This window comes from Passer domesticus, chromosome 2 (assembly GCF_036417665.1).
Source record: "Passer domesticus isolate bPasDom1 chromosome 2, bPasDom1.hap1, whole genome shotgun sequence".
In the NCBI taxonomy this organism is placed as follows: Eukaryota; Metazoa; Chordata; class Aves; order Passeriformes; family Passeridae; genus Passer; species Passer domesticus.
The window spans coordinates 4,474,604-4,500,669 of record NC_087475.1 but is presented as its reverse complement, the minus strand read 5'-3'; the positions used below and the strand labels follow the sequence as shown (position 1 = coordinate 4,500,669).

General features: G+C 44.0%; 1 protein-coding gene across 7 annotated transcripts in view; it reads left to right on the top strand.

Annotated features, from left to right (window-relative positions):
- The window catches only part of KCNJ15 (potassium inwardly rectifying channel subfamily J member 15), a 34,976-nt gene extending 9,270 nt beyond the window's left edge, over positions 1–25,706 (top strand). Inside the window, exons 1-3 of one of the 7 annotated variants that reach the window (XM_064406332.1) lie at positions 1,941–2,152; positions 2,378–2,450; positions 23,549–25,706. In XM_064406332.1, the coding sequence (XP_064262402.1) occupies positions 23,565–24,695 (1,131 nt within the window). In that variant the 5' untranslated portion in view covers positions 1,941–2,152; positions 2,378–2,450; positions 23,549–23,564 and the 3' untranslated portion in view covers positions 24,696–25,706. Of the gene's footprint in view, positions 1–1,939; positions 2,451–19,018; positions 19,592–22,964; positions 23,203–23,548 lie in introns of those variants that run through there. The other 6 variants (XM_064406318.1, XM_064406316.1, XM_064406336.1 and 3 more) reach the window with 6 other exon arrangements.
- Positions 25,707–26,066: the final 360 nt, after the last annotated feature.

Sequence of the window (26,066 nt, the reverse complement as noted above, 5' to 3'; positions counted from 1 at the left end):
TCCCCATGACACTTCACATATCCTTCTGAGCTGGACCATGTTCCACATGAGAAGCCCAAAGCACTTTTTCAGTAAAATAGCTGATTTTTAGATCAAGTTGCAGGTGCAGATTTGATGAGTAGGGCTAACCTTCCTGCCAGGGATCCAGTTTTATTGTTTCTTTTCCTTGCTTAACTTCATCCAGAGCCAACATAAAATCTGAAAATGCCCTGAGCAAGCCTCTTATCACCATGGGGTTTCCTGCTCAGATTTACTGAATGCTGAAGTTTGGATCAGTATTTCAACATCTCTGGCCCACACTTTTGAACTCACCTTTGGTTGCTGCAAGGAAAGAGAATTATTAGCCCTGGTAAATCTGAAGACAAAAAAAAAAAAAAAAAAAAAAAAAAAAAAAAAGAATTTATGCATTTTGGAGGGTGCAAACTGACAAATCAACTTCTCCTTCTGGCCCACCTCAGCAGCAGTGTGAACAGCCCCAGAGCTTGTGGGCATAAGTGACACTTGTTTAAAGTGGAAAACTGTGCAAAGAAAGGTATTTACATTTTTAAATCATGCACACAAAGCTTGAAATCTGAACTGTTGTGCATCTTTCAGAGCATATCCTCATCTTATGATCTTCCAAAGGCCCCTCACAGTGGATTTAATGGTCACTATGTTCCAAAAATCCTGATTAGGGGGATCTGTGGGAACAGCACATTATTCATTTATGATGAGGGCAGTTTGTTGAACTTTACCCAGAAGAAAGAAGGGGAAAGGTTTAATTGGGTATTTTTAATAATGTATAATCCCAGCAAAATATAATTTAACTGGATTGTGAAAAAGAAATCCTGGTGTAGGTGCTTCATACCATGACAAAGCTCTGCAAACAGAACAGCTCATCTGAAAGCAGGAAAAGACCTTCACAGACATTTTTATATATAAATATAAATATATTTATAGCTGTTGCCATCTCTCTCATGGTAAATATAGAGAGACACCAGTGCAACAGGTTCATGGATTCAGGGAACAATCCAAGTCGTGTGAAATTCTTTAGTCTCTGGCAAAGTGGAAAAAAAAAAAATCACCTCTAAGTGTTGCCCTTTTAAATGCAAAACAGCTGCTGCCTACTGGCACTGCCTGAATGCTGCACTTGACAGCAGAATTCCAGCTCCTGCTTTCCTCTGGTCTCATATCATGGCATTATGAATATCTGTTAATGGCATTTAGATCCCTGTTTAGCAGGGATTTGGCTCTGCTGGTGTGTTCCCTGGGAATTTGGGGTGGGATGGGTTTGGTTGGTGAAGGACTCATCCCGATGTTTGATGTGCTCCTTCTCCCAAGGGAAAGGGAAGGGAGTTATCCAGGCACTGTGGGATGTGCCTGCAGGTGATGCTGAGCTCTCCTGTCCTGGAGTAGCTTGCTGGGATTTGGAATTCCCAGGAATTACAGTGTAAGGGCATCAGAATTACAGATCCAAGGGACTCACACGAGCCTTTCTAGTGCTGCAGCATCTTCCCTCTCCCTGCTGCTGTTTGCATTCCCAGGGAATCCCATCAAATTCCAGTACCTGACTCCATCCTGCTCAAATCATTCCTGCCTGTGCTCTCTGCATCTGGGAGACAAAAGCACCCAGGCAAACCCAGAAAAAGCCATCAAAGGAAAGGAGTGTTGTGGATAAACACATTGGAAAATTTGCTGGTCAGGGATTTCAGCTGCTGCAGCTCAGTGTGTGACAACCATAACCTGAATTGATTTCAGATGAGTTTCAATGTCCCTTTTGCCAGCAGGAAAGGGGTAATCAATAACGTTGACTTTTTAGCCTTCTTCCTCTTTTCTTAGCTTTATACAACCACTCATAACCTTATTTATTTAGGAAATAAGGCCTTTCGGGGACTTTGATCAGCCTGGCTGAAGTTTCTTCAAAGATTAACTGACTTCTTTAGAAGTAAATTAGTTTCCTCTGAAGCAGGTATTTGCTTACCACGTAGCTGGGTGTTGAGAGCTGTGCAGTTATAAAGTTTGCTGGGCTCAGCTGTAGATTTCCTTAACACACACTGCTGACATCACTGAGTCTCCTCTCGGACTCTTTTTCTTTTTTTTCTTTTTTTTTTTTTTTTCTCTCTTTCTCCCTCCCTCCCTCTCCTCCCTCCCTGTCTCCAGTTTCTTTATTCAGGTAATTCCAACTCAGGCTTATTTCAACTTGTTTTTGACTGACAGTGAGGGAAGGGAGACTCTCTGAGGGTTTGTTTTGTCCTGGATATTTTCTGTCTTTTTTTTTTTTTTTTTTTTAATGCACACATGCTTTATTGAAAAGCCACCCAACCTTCTATAAAAAAGATTGTTTGACTTGTCATGACGATAACATCTAGTAAGGAATCTGAACATTGCTCTTTTACAGGTAAGAGGTATTTGTCAAAAATCCATACATGCTTAGCAGTGCTTTGGAGCTGTGTGGAGCTGGAAGCTAAGGAGTAGGTGCTTTTCCTATTTTTTCTATATTTTGGTAGTTTAAGGATTTAAAACTGTACGTAAGAGAAAAAATGTTTATAAAATTGTGCCTTTTCCTGGATTTTGACATAGAGGCAGCTCAGCAATTAAGCAAAAGCTGTCACGGTTTGATCTTTCCACTGATGTAAAGCACTGAATGTGGGGTTGGTAATGCATGGGGCTGAGATTTTTATATGTTGGGGAGGGGGACAGATGCTGAACCTGTTTATGTCACTGTTTGCCTGCCAGGATTTTTTCCCTGTAGAAATCTAGAGTGCTGTTTAGAGTGTTGGAATCAGAACTTTCAGCCAGCTCTTGCTCTTTTTTCCGGTGCAGAAATCAGTTTTCATTGGCATGGTGGGAAAACCTGCCTGGAACTTTCTCCTGTTTCTGTTACCTTTGTGTATAGGAAAAGAGAATGTCAGTTTTCTGTGGAAGGTGTAAAGAATGTAAACATGTCTGAGTTGGGAAACTTCAGGCATTGTCTTCCAACTTTTGCCTGTGTCTTCACACAACTTGTTTACGACAGCTCTGGCTTCTCCTCATAATCTCAATCAAAGCCCGTGGTGCAAATTCCCCTCTGCTTTTCTTCTGCCTCCCTTTTTATTTTCACACTGGGATCGGGCTGCAGTGAGAGTTACAGATAAAATCTCCTTTTCTCCATGAGGTGCTGGTTGTGAAGAGGAACAAAGCTGGCTTTCCTTTGTGAACCAGGAGTACCCACAGCACTTTTTAACTCACCTTGTTCCCTCCCATATTGTATCTAGAGGCATTTCCAGGGTCTTTCTGATCACAGTGCCTGTACAGTTCCCTTCCAAGTCCGTGTTTTCTTGTGATTTTTTTTTAATTGAGAAGGAAGGAGAAGACTTGCTGCTAAAGAAAAGTCTTCTTTATTTCCCTGGTTGTAAAATGTCACAATGCTCCCTGCCCTCCCTAATAACCAGCTAGCAGGAGGGAGGAAGCAAGCCTGGAGTGTAACACGGTGCTGCTTGTACAGAACAAACTGGCATCACTTTTATAAAGCAGAGTTGTAGACCAGACCAAAAACTTCCCCAGGAATTTCATCCCAGTAAATGGGGCATGGCCTAGAGACAAAAACAGCAGCAGATGACTTGGGCTTCAGTCTTCCAACATACATACAATAATTCAGTCTGTTACTTTTTATAGAATTTCAAATGAAAGCAAATAGTTCTTTTTTATCCTGGCTCCTCATGCAATGAAGCAAACAAGCCATTAGCACACAGCTAATGCTGCTAATTGCAGCTGAATTTTTTATTGATTTATCCAGATTTCATTTAAGCTGTCTGGAATATTATTTCTGCCTCCTGTCCTGTTTCCTTCTCCTCAGACACACAGTGCACAGAGACAGGCTGTGTTCTTTGGGAACAGGTGGAGACCAGTGCTGGGAAGGACCAAGAAAAACAGAAATGTCACTGTTTTACATGCTGAACCTCAGAGCATTTTGAAATAGATTTTGATTCACTTTTCCTCAAGGAAAAACAAGGCAGGTTTTGAGGTGATGGTTTTTTTGGTTTGTTTGCTTGGCAGAGGGAAAGGTCTTTGTCTTTAGAGGCACCTTATATGTGTATGAAAATTATAAAAATAATTTATTATTGCATGAAACAGTTTAAATCAACTTTGTCAATTTACTAGGAAGGAGTTTACTAAATGCTAAATATCTGAAAACTGAGCTGATCTTAACCCCTTGGGATGACAGAAATCATGAATGACTTGAGTGAGTTATTACAGGCTTGAGCATCATTTCAGCATTCAGTGTGTCTGGATGTGTTTGTTAATATGGCAAAGGGCTTGGAGTTAATATGGGAAAGAGTTTGGTGTTAATATGGTAAAGAGTTTGGTGTTAATATGGTAAAGAACTTGATGTTACTGTGGTAAAGAGTTTGGTGTTAATATGGCAAGGAACTTGGTGTTAATATGGTAAAGAGCTTGGTGTTAATATGGTAAAGAGTTTGGTGTTAATATAGTACAGAACTTGATGTTAATGTGGTAAAGAACTTAATGCTAAAATGGAAAACAACTTGGTGTTAATGTGGCAAAGGGCTTAGTGGTATTATGGTAAAGAGTTTGGTGTTAATATGACAAAGACCTTGGAGTTAATAGGGTAAAGATTTTGGTGTTAATATGCAAAGAACTTGGAGTTAATATGGCAAAGAGATTGGTGTTAATGTGGCAAAGAGTCTGGTGTTACAGCAAGGAACTTGATGTTAATATGGCAAAGGGCTTGGAGTTAATATGACAAAGAACTTGGTGTTAATATGGTAAAGAACTTGGTGTTAATATGGTGAAGAACTTGGTGTTAATGTGGTAAAGGGCTTGGTGTTATTATGGCAAATAACTTGATGTTAATGTGGTAAAGGGCTTGGTGTTATTATGGTAAAGAGCTTGGTGTTAATATGGCAAAGAACTTGGTGTTAATAGGGTAAAGAGTTTGGTGTAAATGTAGAAAGAATTTGGCAAAAATCATGTGCATGTTTCTGGAGTCAGCAGGGAAGAAGCAGCTCCCAAGGACTGCCTGTGCATGAACTGAAACTCCTGCTCACTCTGCCTGCCCATGCTGTGAAATGCACATGGATCCATCACTAACCAGAGCATCTCTGCCTCCTTCCAAGAGCAGGAAAATGTCCTGTATGACCAGGGAATTGTCTTTGTGTGGCCAGCACACCCTGGGGCTCACAGCAAGGCAGAGGTCGTGGCCAGGCAGAAAGGGAATGAGATGTGACAGCAGTGAAGCTTTAGGTGTTGTCACCCTTCACTGGACAAATATTGCTTGGACATGAAGAGGGATTTTCGGGGTAATCCTGCAGTTCTGGGATAAATCTGCAGAGTTTTGGGACCTCTGAAGTTCTTTACACCCACTGGGGAAAAAGGGGTTTGGCAAATTTCATCTTCCAGCAGAGCCTTCTGCAAACCTGCTGCCTCTGGTAAAAGTGTTGGGACAAGGGCTGGTCCCATCTAAAATCATATTTAGTTCCTTTCTGGTTGGTTTTTCTCATGGAAATTCTCACCTGGATTTGTCTATGCTCAGAGAGTCACTTTCTCTTTGTCATGACTCAAAAATCATAAAATAAAATAAATTTTGACTGGGACAATAGTACAACCTGATCAGATTAATTTAATCTCAATTGTTTTAACTGAGGGGTTTCACTGTTTATTCAATCTGGTTTCACATCATGAACTTTTCCTTATCTAAAATTAGCACTTTTGTACTGAGAATACATGATAAAAATGGTTATCTGTTCAATATATTATGATAGATCTGTAGGGAAGGAATATATATAATAACGCACCTAGTTAGATGACTTTAAAGGATATATTCTTAGCATGAACTGATGAAGAGAAATTTCAAAATTTCCCCTTTTTCCTCTCTAGAATTACACAGCCTGACAAAAACATATTATAAAATAGATACAGATAAAATAAAATAAAACAACCAGAATAAATAGGATAAAATCGAGGTTTACATTTTAACCAGAGAATAAATTTTGCTAGTTAAATGATTTTAATTACATTTTTAATTTCCCAAGGAAAATGGCAACCAGACAAATGTTTTTGTGATTTTTCTGACCTTGTTTGTGAAATTTTCCCAAAGTTTCCCCTTGTTTTCTGCCCAGGAATAATCCACTCCAAGCTGCCCACCCTTCCATGCCAGCTGTTTTTTCCTGAACCCTCTCACCCCAGCAAACAGGCTTTGATTTTCAGAGAAGACCAAAAGTGTATCAGCATCTGGGAGGAAGTGTTGGAATTGCAATCCTGATTCATTTCCTTATGCAAATGGCAAAACTTTCTCACAAAAATAGGATGAAAATCAGAAAACCTTTCAAAGCAACATTTTATTTTACCCCCACACTGAGTTTTGTTGACTGGCACAATTAGTGGCACTTGGTAGTTGATCTCTAGACTGTTCCCAGCTTAATATTTTTTTGATTAAAACTTCTTTTTCCCTAATAGGCAGAAAATTAATTGTTGTAAGGGAGTCTGTTGGGGTTCCTGGTCCTTGAAGTACTTTCCTACTCTGTTCTGTTGTTGCAGTCTAAAAAATCCTAAAAAATTATCCAAAGAAACTCCAAACCATCAAAAAAAAAGGCACTAAACCTTAAATATATCATTTTGAAACAAAAATGGATAAAAGTTCACTACATTTTTGAATAAAAATGTACAAAATTTAGCATTGACTTCTTGTCAGAATAAAATGTCCAAAGCTGTGACTTGATCATGACCCAAAATAATACTTATTGGTAATAAATCTCTCAGCTCTTTTTTAAGGTGTCAGCCTGGGAACATAAAATCTTACTTTAAGAAAAATTTTTTTGGGTTTTTTTTGTGCAGAAATGCAAAAAGACACATTTCAGTGGGGCAACCCCAGTGATTTATCCTCCTACTCTACCTTAGTGTAAGGTTCTGCTTTGCAGGTGTATTTTTGGTTGATAAGCAGTGAAAGTGTTTGAGGGGACACCATGCCTTTCAATGCTCCAGTGCTTGTTTAGATTTTATAAATAATGATTATATCATCGAAGAAAACTTTTTGTCCGTGATTGCTTTACAATCACAAGAAATACAGAGAAAAACAAGAAATTTGATAACTAACCAAGACGTCACATAAAGAGTGAAAATGCCTTAGAAATCAATAACAACCTTTCTGTTCTCATAAGAAACTGATTTAAGTACTTTTCTACATAAGCTGACATTTTTACAGTGAAATCTGCAAAAAAAAAAAAAGCTGGAAGAATGAATAAATCTTAATTCCCCAGCTTCAAAATTAAACACTGGACAATAATTTGCTTATTTGAATTCGTAAAACTCCAGTTGCTTAACAGAAATTAACAGAAATTGTTCCTGATCTTCAGCTTTGCTCAGCTTGAGGCAGTACAATAATAATATATATATTATTCTTATATATAATATATTATTATATAATTATATTATTCTATATTTTGCCATAAAATAATTCTGGTTTAGCTTTTTTCTCTTTATCAACCGATCACTGTCTCCTATCTTGCTAATAAATGGCAGGTGAACCATGGTGAAAAGGAGAGGAGGATTTGAAATCCCACCATCAAAAGGGGAAGCTTTGAAAGAAGCAGCAGCAGTGCCAGAGGTGTAGGATGTGGGTTGTTCATATTTTCACAGAATTCCCAGAATCACTGGGTTGGAAGAGACCTCCAAGACCATCGAGTCCAACCCAGCTCCAACACCTCAACTAAACCCTGGCCCCCAGTGCCACATCCAGGCTTTGTTAAACACCCCCAGGGATGGGGACTGCACCACCTCCCCGGGCAGCCATTCCTGAACTTTATCACCCTTGCTGGAAAAAACTTTTTCCTGATATCCTATATTTCCTGATATCCTATATATCCTATACAACCTATATCCCATTGGTGCAGCTGGAGGCTGTGTGCTCTGGTTGTGTCAGTGCTGCCTGGAGAAAGAGCCCAGCCCCACCTTAGGATTTTGGAATTGCACAGATAAAAACATTGGGGGTGCTGGGGACAGGGCTGGACACGAGCCCAGGGGTGCCCAGGTGGGCAAGAGGCCCCTGGCAGCTGGGCTGGATGAGGAATTGTGTGTCCAGCAGGAGCAGGGCAGGGATTGTCCCTCTGTGCTGGCTCTGAGAGGCCCCTCGAGGGCTGTGCCCAGTTCTGCTCCTGCAGGAGAGACCTGGAGGGGCTGGAGCGTGTCCAGGGCAGGGAACGGAGCTGGGAAGGGGCTGGAGCCCCAGCAGGGGCTGAGGGAGCTGGGAAGGGGCTGAGGCTGGAGCAAAGGAGGCTCAGGGGCCCTTGTGGCTCTGCACAAGTCCCTGCCAGGAGGGGACAGCCGGGGGGGTCGGGCTCTGCTGCCGTGTCCCAAGGGAAAGGAGGAGAGGAAATGGCCTCAAATGGCACCAGGGCAGGCTCAGGTTGGAGATGGGAAAAGAAAATTTCCCTGGCAGAGTGGTCAGGCCTTGGGCTGAGCTGCCCAGGGAGGTTTGGAGTCACTGTCTGTGGGAGTGCTCAGGAGGAGTCTGGATGTGGCCCTTGGGGACAGGGTTTGGGGTGGTGCTGGTGGGGCTGGGGTGGCACTGGGTGATCCTGGAGGGCTTTTCCCACCTTGATAATTCTGGCATTCTCTGATCACAGATGAGGGAGCCTTTTAAACCTTCAGGCTTGATGAATCCATATTTTGGTGAGGGTGGTTGTGACAGTTTCCGTGTTGACAGGGATAACCAAGCTGTCCTGTGACAGGGAATGTCACAGGCAAAAACCTTTAAAACAGAGCAGACATATCCTCCACCCTAATTTAAATTCCTGGATGGGTTGCTTTTATTTTAGAAACTTGTTCATAATCTTCAGGGCATAATTTGCATTTTTTACAACAATTAAACTGTGTGTGTGATGGACAGGGCACATCATGGTGTGTGATCTCACCTGGGATCCCACACAGCTCAGCACTTCCCATGGGATTTCACCTGAAAGGCTTCAGCAGCACAACTCAGACTGACCTGTACTTATTTAAGATATTCCAATTTCAAATGCACACCTGTACCAGGTAATTAACATGTGATTCTCATCCTTCCAGGAGGAGGGGGGGCCTTCACATGCACTGCAACACTGGATTTTCATGGAATAAATAAACTTGGCAGCTTTCAAAAGCTCTGGCCTTGCTGTAGAGGGGCAAGGAAAAGACAATTTCAGCTGTCTAAAAGTTCAAGATCTGGTCTCAGGTCATCAGGCACTTCAGGGAGATGGGTACATCCATCCCTCAAGGAATCCCAGGTTTCCATCCTGGAAAAATGCCTGCTTCCAAGGAAATAAATCACTTATTATCTATGCTGATGCTGAACATAGCCTACAGTCAGAGCAAATTATTTCTCACAGCATTGCAGGTTCTCAACACACTTTGCAGTCAGATGAACAAAGAGGAAAACTTTGGATCTGCTGTGAATTATTTCAGATCTAACAGTGAAGGACACACAGGAGGAACTTTGTAGGTGAACACAATGATGGGGAGAAGCTTGTGGAAGCTGTATCTCACACAGGTGGATTTTCAGGATGTGGGAATTTTATTTATGTCACATGGGAAACTATTGTGGAATGGGAGAAGTCTAAACCAGGAAAGGAGAAAAAAAAAAAAATCCCAGGGATTGATTTGAGGACAAAGAGGAATGAGATGCCAACAAAGAGCAGAAGAAAGCAGAGCTATGGGGGTCAGGGCAGCAGCTGGAAAGGTTACACTGTGACCTTTAGGAGTATAAAGAAGTGAAAGATGTGTTTGAATGAATGAAGAAGAAATTAAAATGGTCAAAAGAGGAGAAAAGAAATAAGATTTTTTTTATCCCAGAATTTTTGAGTGGGTCGGATGAGAAGGACTGTGAGCAGGAGGAGTGTTGGGAAATGTTAATTAATGAACTGAAACTCTGGAAGAAAAGGTGGATTTTGGAGATGCTGTGGCACTAAGCTGCCTGCAGACCAGAAGTCTGAGCTGTGCAGCAAATGGAGCAAGGGAGCAGCTTTTCAGAAAGAGTTTTTACTTTGGGAAAGGCTGGTTTTGACAGGGTGTCACCAGAATAGGGAATGGAGGAGTTTTCTGCTCTGCTACTGAGCTGCCACCTGGCTGGTGGAGTGACAGTCCCTGGACTTTCAGCAATGCCATGGTCTTAACCCCTTCTGAAATCTGCCGCAATTGGAGATGTTCACAGCCCTGCTCAGCTGCTTTTTGGAACCACCTATCTTCAGCACTTACCTACAAAATATGAATTCTGTTCAAACAGCACTAAAATAGAATATAAACAGCACTAAAATAACACAGAAAGGTCTACCAGTTACACATTTCCCATCAAGTGTGTTTTCCAGTGAAAACGGAGGCTTTATTAAATATTACAGGGAAAGTACAGAGGCTTAGAGATCAAAAAGGTTGATTTTTCCACTGGAAGAATGATCTCTTGTGAGACATGCAGTTGATTTCCTCATTCCCCAGTTATTCTTTGTGCCTAAACTAAATTTCCATTGATGCATCGAGCCTTATTACAAGGCGACAGAAAATAATTGGGGAACGGTGGTATTTTTTGTTCTCATAAATCAGGCAGCTTGGAAAACATCAAAGTGCCTCCTGAAACCCACGGCATCTGTAAAACTCACAGAAAAACAAGGTAGAGGAGCTGCTGAGCGTTGTAAAAATAAGTTTGCGGTGTCCTGAGCGCAGTCGGAAAAAATTCTCGGCGGAGCAGGAACAATGTTCTATTCAGCCTGATGGCTCCAGTGATCAAAGCTGGACCTTCCCAACTGTAAAAGATTGCAGGAGCTTTGGAGATGACATGGGATCATAAAGGAGCAGCCATAAAGATAAGGGATGTGTAAATAAATGAGGAAATCAGGCTCCTTTGAGGGTAAGGAAACGCAGGGGCTTTGAAAAGCAGCGTGAGATTTTTCTCTTGTTTGGGCACATTATCACTGCTTTTATGGAGGTTCCTAAGAAACTGTGAGGAAAAGAAAAAGGAGGAGGGAATTGTAGTTGTGTTCCCAGATCCCAACAGCCAGGACAGGCTGTGTCCCTCCAAGTGTCACTTGTCACCAAACCAACCCACGTGGTCCTTACAGTTGGCTGAGACTTTTCAACCAGAAGCCTTAAGGGCTGAAAATGCAGGTTTAGATGGAAAAAAAGACCAAAACCCCCACGATTTTGAACAGTAAAAAAATTGGGTTTTGGCTTTGTGGAAGCAAGGTGTCACAATCTGTCACTCCAAGGAATGTTTTGTTCCTCACCTGATTTAAATGAGGCACATGTAAAAGGAAAGGCTTAGTTTTGGTTTGAACAAACAGCCAGAATGACTTTTTTCTGTTTTGTTGTTTTGTTGGTTATTTTTTTATATTTTGCCAGAAAAGTTGAAACTTGTTTTTTTTCTTTTTTTTTTTCTTTTTTTTTTTTTTAATTTTGTTTTGATATTTCTGGTTTGGCGAGAAAATCCAAAACCATTGATGTGCACCAGTACTTTCTTGCTATTTCCTCCCTTTCCGAAGCCACAGTCTCTGCAGCAGACTGAGGGGTCTGTGTCATGGAAATTGGCAGGGATCAAGCAATTTGGGAAAGCAATGAGGAAAACAAAGATTTTTTTCCCTCTGATTCCTTGGGAGTTTATCTGGAACACACAACAGAGCAGGGCTCTGTAACCTCCCAGTCAAGAAACTCAAAAAACAGCTTCTTCTTAAAAAGGTACCTATTTTTATTCCAATTTTTGCTGATATATGAGTGACAACAAGATCCTGTACAATGTTAGCATGTTGCTGATGGAAAGGATAAATAATTAACCTGGCCTATTTTAATTTCCATCACCTAAGAGTGAAGGGATACAAACCAGCCCACGTCTTTAAATCCGTGGGCTAATTTCAGCTTGTCTTGGCAGGTGAACAGAGGCTTCAGAAATTATGTTCCAACAAGCTCCAGGAAAACAGGGAGCTCTGTAAGCCAGAGAGGATTTATTGATGCCTTTCCTGAGAGGAGGAAATCAAGGGGGACCAACCTTAACCCCATGAGAATCCCCATGGAGGCCAGAGAAATGGAAATGGCTTCGGATGGAGCTCGTGTGTTGTTACAGCCCTTGTTCCACCAGCTTTCCCCAAATTCAAACCCAAGTTGGACAGGGTTTGGAGCAACCTGGGGTAGTGGAAGGTGTCCTTGCCCATGGCATGGATGATCTTCAAGGTCCCTTCCAAATAATTCTGGGATTCCCTGAATTTCCTGATAGCCCAAAATACCCTGTTAAAGGACATGGCTGAAGCCATTTCCACTTGAAACTCCCCAGTGTTTCTCACCATTAATCTCTGATTATCTCTCAGCCCTCACCTAAAATACCAGCACATTCAGGAGTGTTAGGCACTTCATATAAACAGAATGGGGATTTACCAACCAGCAGCTACTTTTGCTTCACATTTATTAATTTTTCAATCTCCTTGGCACTCCACAACTCCAGCTCAGAGTCCCAAGCAAACACTGGGGCTCAGAACTTCATAAACTATAGGAAGAAAACATTCCCATGGACAACACTGAGGTTCTTTCCTATTTCTGCTTTGAAAACACAGGTATAACTGAAATCTTCCTTCTTTTCTGCATGGTTCCCCCCCTAAAATGTGCAGGAGTGGAAAAAAGGGCATTTTTCCACTCACTGCAAGGAGAGTAGGGAAGCTTGGCACACAAGTGAGCTATGTACTGGAATTTGGGTGGGTCTAGGAAAAAGCACAGACTTCAGTGGAAAACATATATGGGTGTGTGTGTATGTGTGAGCAAAAGCCTTTTAAACCTTAAATTAACCACATCCATGGATTGGTCAGGAACAAAATTAAATTAAAAATAAAAAAAAGAGAAAGCTGCCCTGAAACAAAACTTTTGAGCAGCTTGAGGATAAGCAACCCTACACCAATGGGAAAGCGTCATTGATATCTTTAATTCTTGCCTGACCACCTCAGGGAAGCAGGTGAAAGGCCCTGGTTTGTAAATCAGCCCAGAATTCTGATGGTTTAGAGGACCCCCATGACCACTTCTGTCCCCTCTGAGAGCTGGTGAGGAGCAGCAGGGGTGGCACAGGAGTGGGGACAGGGTTGGGGACAGGGTGTGTGAGCCCCAGGGTGACCCCAGCACACCTCTGGGAGGTGTTTTAGCAAAGGGCTTTGCTCTGAGAGCACAGCCCCAGGAGGTGGTTCCTGGTCCTTGTGGATGTGTCCAAGACTGGACATTTGAGGAAATTATTTTATTTCAAGATCTAGAGACTTTATTCAGGGTAATAATGGCCCAGAGGGGGACGTGCATGAAAGAAGATGCATCCACAACTGAATTTAGATGGAGCAAAATCTCCCACATCAATGTTTTAGGTTTTCAACTGCTTGTGCTTTACAGAACTGGGAATCACAGAATCACAAAATCTTCAGGGTTGGAAGGGTCCCACAAGGACCATCAAACCCAATTTTTAAGGGAGTGACCCATCCAGGGACTGAACCCCTATCCTTGGTGTTTTTAGCACCAGACTCCAACCAGCTGAGCTCACACACCATGGAATGATAATTTCATAAAAAAGTACTTTAATAAATACTTTTAAATAAAAATTACTAATATTTAATAAATACTTTTTAATAAAAGTATTTTAATAAAGTATTTTAATAAACCTGTGACGTCCATGTAAGTGCACAAAAACATTTGCCTGTGAAATACCACATCCTGAATCTATTGGATACTATTGAATTTTCTTTCCAGAATTTAAAAATTTGTAAGTTTTGTTTAGGTGAAGTAGCTTCCAAACATTTGTTTGAGATGAAGCAGAGCTTGCTCTCCATTTATCAGACCTTGACAATCAAGGGATATAGGTGCTTTATGCAATTTGAAATCTTTGTAGTGCAGAGAAAATGGGGTAGGAATGAACATTTTGGAAGATGTTGTGCCCCTCAAAGAGAATATTGTCCACAATTGCTGTAATTCACTGTAAAGCAATTAATTATCAAAAAATAAGTCAGTTATATGTGCCAGTAACATCATCTGTGTTTTGCCTAGGAGAGAAAGTCACCCAGTGTAAAAATAATTTCGGTTTGGGTGAAAGAAGTGGGTACTTTGTCTCACAGGCTGCATTTTGTCAGCATGAGAGAAGAGTCTCTTTTTGAAAACACTTTCCACAGTGTGAACTTGTTCACACAGGCAGGGCAATTCTTCATAACCAAATAACTTCCTGAGAAAATCAGCTTGCAACAAGTTTTAAGATGAACCCCTGACAAACTCATCCTTCTTTCTTGGCAATGTGTTTTGCGTGATGGCAAACATCCCTCCAAATTCACTGCTGTGTCCTGGTTGTGCAAAGATGACAAAAATTTGGATTATTTAGCGGGTTACTCTGTATTTATCATTGCTCTGCCTACATAAGGCAGCACACAACAAACAGGTTAAAAGGATCCAGGAATTCTTTTATAGGAAAAATTTTACTCCAGTAACAGCATCCACCTTCCTGCTGGGTCAAGGTGTGCTGTTAGATTTGATTTTGTCCACATTAGGAATAAATTAAAAAAAGGTTAACAGTATATTTTAAATAATTTTTTCCCTTACAAGCTTCATGGCCTTTTGCACCCTCCCATTACTTTCAAAACTATTAAGGTTTTTAGATCTTTTAAAAGCACAGGAATTTTAATTTTTTTGGTGGAAAACTCTTCTCATAGCCTCACATTTCAGTGTTGAGATTTAGTTTAGTTTAGGCTGCACAGAGATGGAAAATTATGAGCAGGTTTGTCTCTGCAGAGAATATGACTTAATATTTGTGGGGTACTCATGGAGTATTAAAGCAATTCTTAATGAGCTCGTGGCGTGGGCTAAAGGTGATCTGTGATTTAATGGAAATGTGGTTTATGGAGAGAAAGCAGAGCAAAAGCTCTGCCCCAGCACCCTGCAGGGAGCCTCACCCCCATGGCCACACCTCCACCCTGCTCTGAGAGAGCCCTGGTGCGCAGTGACTAATTAAAAACAAACCCCGGCTTGACTGGGACACAGAGCAACCAACTGGCACCACAAATTGTCATTAAAAAGAGAGCTGCTGAGCCCCAGGATGTGTTCCTGTCCTGGTGGGGGTGGGATACAGGTAGGAGATGATGCTCTGGGGGTGCTGGACCCTGGTGTCTGATGTTGGGCTTGGGGCTCCAGGGGATCTGGCATGAAAAAAATAAAGAGGGGCACAAACCACTGTAAACTTTCTGCTCTAACTGGTCTGAAATGCCCCACTGCTGCCTGATAAATGTCTCTCCTGTCTCAGCTGACAGTCAGGGAGAAGCAGCAGCCCTGGGGAAGGCAGCCTGCAGCTGTTTTATCCAAATTTTTGAACAACCAGCAAAGCGCTAACTTTTCTCCCTGCCATGACTTGGCACGCTCCTCTTCATTTTCAACCACCTGCTGACAATTGAAATTAAAAATCCAGAGGAAGTGTCTGGTTTGGGGTTTGTTTGCTTGCTTGTTTTTAAACAAAACCAGATTTTTATTAGGCCAAGAAATGAATTTGGAGGAAAAAAGTAAGCAAACAAGAAAAGAAAGCAGAGCAGTTTTCTGTTCCACTAACCCCTCTTCAGCTCTGAAACAGATGCAGCAAATTTCAAACCAGCTGCAGACTGGCAAACCAGTTGCTCTGAGTTTGACTTTATAATTATTATTGCTATTATTCAAAGTGATGAAGTGATGGGTGAGTACTGGGGAGGTTAAAAACAAGGTGCTGTCCTTCATCTGCTGTGAAAGAAGGAAAGCAAAGACCCAGCCAACCTGTGGTGAGCAGGGAATGACAGTCCCAGCAAGCTGTTCATGGAATCATGGCTGTTCATGGAATTTGGGTTGGAAGGGGCCTTAAAACCATCTCAACCCACCCCTGCCATGGCAGGGACGCCTTCCACTGTGCCAGGCTGCTCCAGCCCCAGTGTCCAACCTGGCCTTGGGCACTGCCAGGGATCCAGGGGCAGCCACAGCTGCTCTGGGCACTCCCCACCCTCCCAGGAAACAGCTCTTTCCTTACATCTGCCCCTGCCCTCCTTCAGCTTAAGGCCACCCCCCTTGTCCTGTCACTCCCTGTCCTTGTGCAAAGTCCCTCTCCAGCCCCCTTTAGGAACTGGCAAGCTCCTATAGGGTTTCCCTTGCAGCAGTCCAGTCCAATCCCTTTGTTCTCCTGCTGACCCGGGAGGGAATTCCCTTCCCCTTGAACTTTTTCCAACATAACCTCAGCAGTAAATGGCTTCAGACTAATTATTTTCTATCTCGTTGCCTAATGAAGCTGCCACCCTGTGACCAGAATACTGAAAGGAAACACAGACACCCCTGATTTGGGTACAAAACCATGGATCTCTTGGCACATGAACTCCTGCAGGCATATTTCAGCCATGTAATTTATACCAGGCGGCATCCAAAGAGGCAGAAATCAAGGGGAAACAACATCTGTGGGGCAAAAACCTCACACATCTTGAGCCCCAGCTCTGGAATCAGCCAAAAAAAGGCAGCATCAGCCTCTGGGTGCTTTTTCCCTGGGAGCTGTGCTCCAGAGAGGTGGCCTGTCCCCACTCTGGGATGGGGAAGGCAGCAGGAGCTGTGTGAAAACACTCTCCCAGCAGCCAGAGCAGCTAGCTGGCCAAGGGCCTGTTCCAAAAAAAGGAATTAAGTACTTAGGAAGGACTTAGGTAGGCCTGAGTTGACTAAGTGAAAAACTATTCTGCAGAAAATCCCTGCCCAGCTCCTGTTTGGTGCTGGAATGTGTACAGGTGTCTTCATCCCTGACCCTCACCCTGCTGGATGCCCAGGAGCTCTGCGTTCAGGCATGCCACCAAACACCTCACGGATTAATTGATCTTGTGTCTAAGCAGGAAGAGCCAAAAAATGAGGCATTCCTTGGCTTGTTTTCAACCTTCTCCCAGCACATCCCCTGCTCTCCTTCTGCACCTCCCTCCTGCTCCTCAAACCCTGTGGCTGCTGCCACTTGTGTTCCCAAATCTGATCCCTGGAGGTGAAGTGAGACTCCTCCTTGAGTGTGAGGCTTTGTTCCCACATTTCTGACTGATAAGGAGCTGGGAAGATGAGGAATGGAGACCTGGCACTAAATGAAGCTTTGCAAAGTTTGAAACCACTGAAAACAGAGATGTTGCTGCCTGTGGCAGGGGGTTGGAACGAGATGAACTTTAAGGTCCCTTCCAACCCAAACCCTTCTGTGATTCTCTGATGTGATGGAGAGGTCAGGAACAAGTGGTGTGAACCTACAGGGAGATTTTTGCTGAAAATAAAGCATTATGCAGTCAGCTACACTCTTCTCTTGGGGTGGGGTAAGCACTCCTGGTTTGGATCTTCGGATTCACAGAGAGTGGGGAGAGGAATGGGATACAAAACAAAATGAGGGAAAGCAGGATAGTGAGTGATACCCTTGGGGTAAAGAGAAATACCTCTAGGGAGGAAGAATGACAGGATTTAGCTGTTGGAAGTCCCCAAGGTCATCCTGGAGGGGGAGAGTGAAGAAATAGTGGCAGTGACTGCAAAACAGGACGACAGTTGGTATTAAACTCTCTGAAAGTTTAGTCCTGGCTTTGTAGTGGCTGCTAAGCTCAACTGGGATAGGGAATAACATCTGTATTAACTCCTTCTCTGTGCTGAGATGTTTGATGTTCCCACAGCAGCCCGAGATGTAACTGGAAGTGGAAGTGCAGGGTATGAACTCAATAAGCAAAATGCAGCAATAAATGTCCCTTTCAGCCTTGCAGAGCAGCTCTGGCACCCAACTTCCCAGAAACAGAGAGGGCAAGATCCCAGGAGTCTGTTCAGACTTGTCTGTGTAGAAAGAGCCAGGGATGGTTTGCACAGCAAGAATGAGGAAAGGGTTTGTGGGTGGGAAGAGCATCACAGCACAGGCAGGTTCTAAATGCCTAGCTGTGCTCTCCCAGTGTTTGAAAAGACTTTGGAGCAACAATGTGCCAGGCAGGGAGACATTTTAAAGTATTTTGTACTGACCTGCTGAAGAAAAACAATTCATAAAAGAATTTAAAAAGCAGGACAGGTTTCTGGGGAACCTTTCTCTCTCTCTCTCCTTTTTTTTTTTTTTTCCCAGCTGAGAACAAAAAGGAGAGTTTTGTAATGTGAGGAGTTTATTAATTTCTTCCTGAAAGAACACTTTTGTGTACTTGAAAGGTGTGCATGGCCAAGACCCTGCTCATCCCCAGAGCCCAGAGGCTGGAGGGCAGGATTTTGGGAGGGTGGATGCTCACTTGCAGTGTGTTAACTGCTCACACCCTTGCAGGATGTGCTTTTTCTCTCCTTGGAGGCCTTGGGAATCACTGGGAGCTTCTCCATTAATTTAATAAGCTTTGAGTAATCTTTTGCCTCCATTCTGCCTTCTTGGTTGTTTTCCTATTTCTTTGCATCAGTGTAGTTCCAAAGGCTCCTCTGTGTAAATCCACAATTACTGCAAAGCCTTGCACCCTGTCCTGGGGAACAACAACATTCCTGGACAAATCTCCCTCAGAAACAGCACACATGAGACTTCTCCAGCTTTAATCCCTCTTCCATGCCCAGCACGTAGAGACAGATGGGTTTGGGTTTTTGCTTCCTTACACTGCTCTGTGAATGGTTGTTGCCCTGGCCCTGATGTGAGTGATGTAAAACCCATCTCTGGCTTTAGCAGAGCACCTCTGAGCCCTCCCTGTGCTGGCCCAGGACGTGTCCCTGCTTTCAGCTGCTCCTGGTACCCAAACTGGGAAGAGTGACCACTCCCAGGGCTGCCCTGTGCTGGTATGTGGCTCCATGGTGGCAAATTTTGGGAGCTGATTTTGACTTGAGAGTGCATTTACGGTTCTCTCACCTCAGTCTTTTTGTGATAAAAGCCAAAAATATGTAAGTTCAGCTTTTCAAGCTTGCCTGTCACCTCTCCCTGGTGTGTCCTAGCACTGAAGGGCTCCTTTTGGAGCCCAGGCTAGCAGCGTCCAGCTGTGTGGCTATGCCAGAGGCAAAGCACCCTTTTCCAGCCTCTCCTCCCCTCCCTCCACTCCTGTGAATTCCACAGCTGAGCCATGGGGAGGATTTTGCTGGTTGACAGTTGTACAGCATAACCTGGTGCACAGCCCAGAGGGAGGAGGATGTTCATGCTACGCAGAGCACTGAGAATTCAGGAGACACTTTTGTAACCTACTGAACCACATCAGACCTAGGAAAGATCTGAAGATTATGCAGCCCTCCTCAATGTTTTCTTTCCTCACCCCTGGCTTTTCATTTTTTTTTCCTTGCCAAGCCTGCTAATGGTTTTTTTGTGCTGCTTGAAAAAACAGCTCAAGTTTTGCCCCCGTATCGGAGTGGCAGCGAAGCATGCGTGAGGATTTGCTCCAGTGGCAAAGCCACATCTGATTGAGGGGAAAAAAAAAAAAAAGGAAAACAGCTGAGGCCCTTCGAACAAGTCATGCTCCTGTAGGCTTTTAATCACTTGTGTCTGCCAAGAGAGATCTTGCACAAGCAAAGCTGGCTCCATGCAAGAGGAACATTTTTGCGTGTGTGCAGGCTGGCTCCCTGATAATGTGCTCCCTGGAAGCAGTGGCAGTGTGCTGGTTAGACCCCTGGCTGCTGGAATTACCTTAAGGTCAAGGTGTTCATGCTTGGTGGCTTGGTATGTAGCTCTGTGTTTTATTGACTTTGTCTGCGCTGAACTTGGAGGCTCCTTTGGCTGCTCCAAAAGGGCTGTGAGGAGAAGAGGTAATTCAGAAGGTTTTAGAATGCTAAACAAGCCTGAGACAATTTCATTTTCTTCCCTCTTGAAGTGTGTTTCCTTAACTCTGCTTCAGCTCAGTTTTATTTGCAGCTCCACTTTGATTTATAGCAATAAAAAGTAATTTATCAGTGTAAAATCAGTTAGGGAACAGACAGAAGTTGTTCTTTTAATTTAAAAATGTTTATTACTCTTATTATTGAAGCTTGTTTGCTCATATTAACTTACTGTGGTAGATGTGCTTTGTGATTTAGAGTGAGCATAAACCAAGCAAGCCAAAGTGTTTTGGCTGGGGTTGATTGTCAGGGCAGAGAGTGTGAGGTACCTCTGTAAGATGGGAAATAGCAATGCAGGTGCTATAATGTGGTTTTTTTACACATACAGACACCCATAAATAATTTATTTTGGGATATTATAGTGGTCACTTCACTCAGGAAGCAGTGGGCAAGTGGGGGCAGGAGAGAATCCTCATCTGAAGTCCTTTTTTTCTTTTTTCTACTGATGGTTTCATCAGAGTTTCTTCCCCCAAGTGATTGCTGCTGGCTGCTGCCAGTGATAAGGGAGGCAGCGTGACAGATCCTCTCTTCCCATGTCACTGTGGCAGAGAAGGGAAGTATTTCTGCAGGGAAAGGAAACCACGATGAATTTCCCTGGGGAGGAAAAGAGCACTAGAGGAATTCAGGATCATGCAGGAAAGAGTGATGTGAGAGAAAAAAAAAGAAAATAGGAAGCAAATCAACACAAAAAATACCCTGCCACCAAAAAAAGCACCAGGATTTGGCTGGGATCCATTTCAGGAAGTGGCTGTAAAGCTGAGTAACTTTGTCACAAATCAAGGGAGGACACAAAAGATGATGAGGGAGCTCTGAAAAAGCCTCATTCACCTATGGCAGGCTCCAAAATTTCCCGCTCTGCCACATGTGGGATCAATGTTACACATGGGACAGGGAAGATGGGCAGTGAGGAACAGCCTTGGAGCAGCCTGGAGTGTTCCAGACTTGTCCAGGGCTGCACCAAAACTTCACTTCTCAGCTTAAAACCTGAAATGGCAAATTTTAGGTCTGTTGGTGCAGCCCAGGGAAGAGACTGTGCCTTGAAAATTCCTTCCTACCTCCCATCTCTTTGGGGGGAACTCTTCTGCTGTGGCATTTTGGTGTTGTGTCTGTGGTGCTGTCCTTTAGCAGGTCTGGAAATGTGGGAGGCTGCTGCAGTTTCAGGATTCTTTTAATTTGGGGCTCTTGGACAGGGAACAACCTATTCCAGGGCACAGCAGAGAGAGGACAAGGAATGTTACCAGGCCCTTGTGAGGGATGAATCTTTGCCTTCCAGGCCCTTGTGAGGGATGAATCTTTGGCTTCCCTGGGAGGGTGGGCAGGCGCTGGTAAAGGTTTTCCAGGATCCCTGGCAGTGCCCTGGATCCCTGAAAGTGTCCAAGGCCAGGCTGGACACTGGGGCTTGGAGCAGCCTGGCACAGTGGAAGGTGTCCCTGCCATGGTAGGGGTGACACTGGATGGTTTTAAGTTCCATTCCAACCCAAACCATTCCATGATTCTGTCACAGTTGTTATTCCCACTGCATCCCACACATAAACCAGCCCCTGTGCAGGATCTGGGGTGTCCTGGGCATGGCAGAGCCATGGTGAGTGTGGAGAGCTGAGTGCCTTGGGCCATTTCTGCCCTTGGACAGGTAACTCTGACCTTCAGACACCCTGGAAGTCCTGGCCCTGCTCCTCCAGCCCAAACCCACCCACTGGAGCTCCAAGGAGGGATGGTGGAGCCCTGGTTGTCCCCATCCCTGTGACCTCCAGGAGAGGAGGAGCTGTCAGCCCTGGGAATTGCTCCCAGGAGAAGGAGGAGCTGTCCAGGTAGGCTGAGCAGGGGGTGGGATGGGGACGTGTCTCCAACACTGGAGCAGAGATCCCAAATACCTCTGGCACAGCAATTTGTGGCAGGGAAGCTCATTCTGACAGCGTGCAGGTGAAGTCTAAGGGGAAGGGTGCTTGAGAGGGAGAGGTGTACTGATTTCAGAACAGACTTTGGCCATGTTTTAAATCCATGTCTTATCCAGGGAGAGGCTTGGTGTGGGGAATGGAGCCTCTTCCCTAAGGAACATGCACTTGCTGAAGGGTTTCCCTTTGGAGGCTGCTCACATTTACCTCCCCTGACAGCAGTGCTGGGTTTGGGCTGGCCTGAAGAGCAGTTGCATGTACAGTCCTTCCCAGCCCTACCCCTCCCAGCCCCCACATTTCCTCCCGTTGTTCTTTTTCAGATCACTTGAAGGTTTTTTCCTGTTTATTATCCGGACATGCTGCGCTCTGTCTGTTGATTTGACTGTCACATAAGGAATCTCCTACTGGGATCATGGATGCACTCCTTTCTTACATAAATACATATCTGTGGCAATGGTTCAGGGCTGTGGAAGAGAAATGTTGGTGATTAAACCAAAGCTGTAATGAGCTACAGTTGTTAAGGAGGGCTAAGTTTAATTACCCTTTCCCAGAAAACCTGCAAGACTGTGATGAGTACAGTCACAAACAAAAATTCTCCTTAATTGACATAACAGGAAAAGTACTTCAGTGAGCAATTATGCTGATGTCCTGGGCTGGCACATGTGTGTCCCACAAATATATCTTGTACTTCCTGCAAACTTCTTTTAAGTAGCTATAAGGAAGACATTATTTTTTTTTCTTTTCTTTTTTTTTTTTTCCAGCAGTTGGCGAAAACTAATCACTGACTTGGAGGCTCTTTTTGAGGAAAACAATGGGACAAAACAATGCCTTTTTGTGAGACCTGCCAAAGCACAAAGGATGCATGGGATGTTTTTTTTCTTTGTTGCTTTTGTCAGCAGGAAGTTTTGTTGTTGGGAACGACTATAACATGCACTGTCCTTGCTCTACGTAATCTCTGTCTGGTGCTGTGAGCCGGGTCCTGCTCCGTGCCTCCTCCAGCTGGCACGGGCAGGGCTCTGCCTCACCCTGGGGGCTCTGCCCAGCCCTGGTGCCTGCACTCTCTCTCTCCATCCTGACTGATGCCCAGTAAACAAACCCAGGAGACGGGTGCTCCAGTGATTGCTGGGGTCGTGCAGGTCAGGGCCCACATTTAGAATGCTGACTTTGTGAATTACTTTCTTTTTTTATATATATATTTTTTTTTCTTCCCTCAGCTTAAAATGTGGGAGTGCTGTCCAGTGCAGGCAGCTTCAGAGTGTTGCACCCAGGTGTAAATATTCCAGACCTCGCCTTTGATGTGCTCAGGTCTGCTTTGTTTCCCTCTAGGTTGGTTGTAGGTCCGTCACAAAGAGCCAGATCCGACTGAGTAAATCACTTGTGGAAGTTAATTGTTCCCAGTGAAAGCTGGTCTGGCTCATTCTGCCTCTGTCGCAGGAAGGGACAGAGGTGGTGAGCTGGATCCGCGTTCTGAACCCAGCGACTTTAATTCTGATCAGATGTCTCTCTTCAGGGCATTAAAGAAAACCTGCTCACTAATCAAAAAGAGCCTCTTCTCTAGAGAAAAGTAAGGAAAAAAATATATTTAATGCCTTTTACAGAAATAAAGAACTGATATCAAATTTCAGGTTTGACAAATTTCTTTTGCAGGCTACCATAAAAGAAACCTACTTCTCCGTACTTGGCAGGAACCAGAATCAAAGAATGATTTTTTTTTTCCTGGAAAAAAAAAAATTATCAAATTATTTGTGATGTCAGATACTGTACGGTGGTAACTTTATATTCCAGCTGTTTTTATTCACTGCTGCTGTGTTTAGATGCTGCTTGTGCTTCTCTCCATCAACATTTTCAAATACTCCTCGGGGTCCTCTCTGGCTTCATTAAGCAGCAGCTTTCTTTCCTTCTCTCCCCAGGACTGAAGCAGTGAGGATGGAGCCCACCAAGATAAACATGTCCCGCATGCCCCTGGTCGGCGGCGGCCTCGACAGCGCCATGCTCAAGGCGCACAAACCCCGCGTGATGTCCAAGAGCGGCCACAGCAACGTCAGGATAGACAAAGTCGACGGCATCTACCTGCTCTACCTGCAGGATCTGTGGACCACAGTCATAGACATGAAGTGGAGGTACAAACTCACCCTGTTTGCTGCTACCTTTGTCATGACCTGGTTCCTCTTTGGGGTGATCTACTACGCCATCGCCTTCCTTCACGGCGACTTGGAGATGAACAAGTTCTCCCCGAAGCGGGAGCCGTGCGTGAAGAATGTGGATTCCCTGACTGGGGCGTTCCTCTTCTCCCTGGAGTCCCAGACAACCATTGGCTATGGATTTCGTTTCATCACCGAGGAGTGTCCCCATGCCATTTTCTTGCTCGTGGCCCAGCTGGTCATCACCACCCTGATTGAGATCTTCATCACGGGTACCTTCCTGGCCAAGATCGCCAGGCCGAAGAAAAGGGCAGAGACGATTAAATTCAGCCACTGTGCTGTCATCACCAAGCACAACGGGGAGCTTTGCCTGGTCATCAGAGTGGCAAACATGAGGAAGAGCCTCCTGATACAGTGTCAGCTCTCTGGGAAGCTTCTTCAGACCTATGAAACCAAAGAAGGGGAGAGGATTCTGCTGAACCAAGCCAGTGTCAAATTCAACGTTGACTCCTCTTCAGAGAGTCCATTTCTCATTTTGCCTTTAACCTTCTACCACATTTTGGATGAAAGCAGCCCTCTGAGAGACCTCACACCTCAAAACCTCAAGGAGAAGGACTTTGAGCTCGTGGTGCTCCTGAATGCCACGGTGGAGTCCACCAGTGCTGTCTGCCAGAGCAGGACTTCCTATGTCCCCGAGGAGATCCACTGGGGCTATGAGTTCGTGCCTGTGGTTTCCCTCTCTCCAAATGGAAAGTACGTGGCGGATTTCAGTCAGTTTGAGAAGATCAGGAGAAGCACAGATTCTACTTTTTACAGCATGGACTCTGAAAAGCAAAAGCTGGAGGAGAAATACAGGCAGGAGGACCAAAGAGAGAGGGAATTGAGAACAATGTTGTTACAGCAGAGTAATGTTTGATTGGATGGAAAAACTATTCTGAATAATCCTTTTTCTGCAAACTGAAAAAACCACATACTTTCTGTGCTGTATGTCTGCTGTGAAACCAGAAGTGAAGCCCTTTTCAGGATTATTTCCTTTTCAGTCCTATTTCAGCAAATAGCTTTGGTGTACAGTAAATCGACCCCTTTGGCTAAGTTGTTAATCAAGTACTTTGTAATTAGGCAGGATTTCTTTGTTCCCGATCGTGACTTAGCAAAATTGGGTTTGTGTTAAACCTCTGCCTGATGCCACCACTGAAAGCAGACACGCCACTTTCCGTTTGGAAAGTGAAACTGGACTCAGTGTGCTGATTCCCTCAAATATTTATTTGACGTGGTTTTACTGTGAACATGCAGGGACAGCACAGAGCACTGCTAGAGGAAAGCGTGCTCCTTTGAAATATGTACCTTTAAAATGTATATTCTCCTACCAGGGATCACCTGCGTGGGGATTCCTGGCACTGAAAGTAAGTTGATTGAAGAGACAGATGGTTGGATGTGGGAAGAGCTTCAGGGAGGGGTTAAACTCCTGAAATCTCGAAGGAATGTGACAGAGCAGTGCTGGGTGGTGGGGAGGAACACTCGCTCTCTGTCTCTGCTGCTCAGAGCTTGTTCTGTGATTGTTTTAGGATCACTCCTAAAACAATCCTTTTTTAACCTTGCTAATGCCTGATTAATATCTGATAGCAAAAAGGGGAGATGAGGGCAAGACACACACAGGATCACAACAGTAATCACCTAGTGTTATAGCTGGCTTTGAGACACCTGGTTTTTATCCAGTGTAAATAGTTTGTAACAGCAGCATAACAATACAATTCTACAGATTGCTTGCTTTGCTCTGGACCGTATTTAATTTTGGTTAAAAGAAAGCTCTGTAATGTCTGTAGACAATATTTACTTTTTCTGGCAGCCATAAAGGACAAGCATTCCTTTCATCCAAATCAATTTTGGTCTACTAAAACCATTCCATTAATAAATGAATTTAATTTGAGCAGCTCCTGATCTCTTTGTGGCATGGGGAGAGGGTGAAGTACCCTGGAGATGTTGAAAGAGCTGAGTGCTTGAAGGATGCATTTGGCTCTGGCACAGAGCCCTGGGATTTCTGCAGGTCACTGCAGTGGCCAGAGGACAGGTGACAAACCAGTGGTGTCCACGTAGCATCTCTGTTATAGAGGCTTTTTTAGTGGGAATTTTAAATTATTTCTGACTCATATCACTTTGACAGCTCTCTGAGTTCTAGAGATTCTGCTCCTCTGAAGTTTTGGCAAGGAAAAGCTGTTTTAAATGGGTCTGGCCTGAGAGCCACCAAGGCTGACAATGATGAGAAGATGGGGGGGTTGGAGCCAGATGA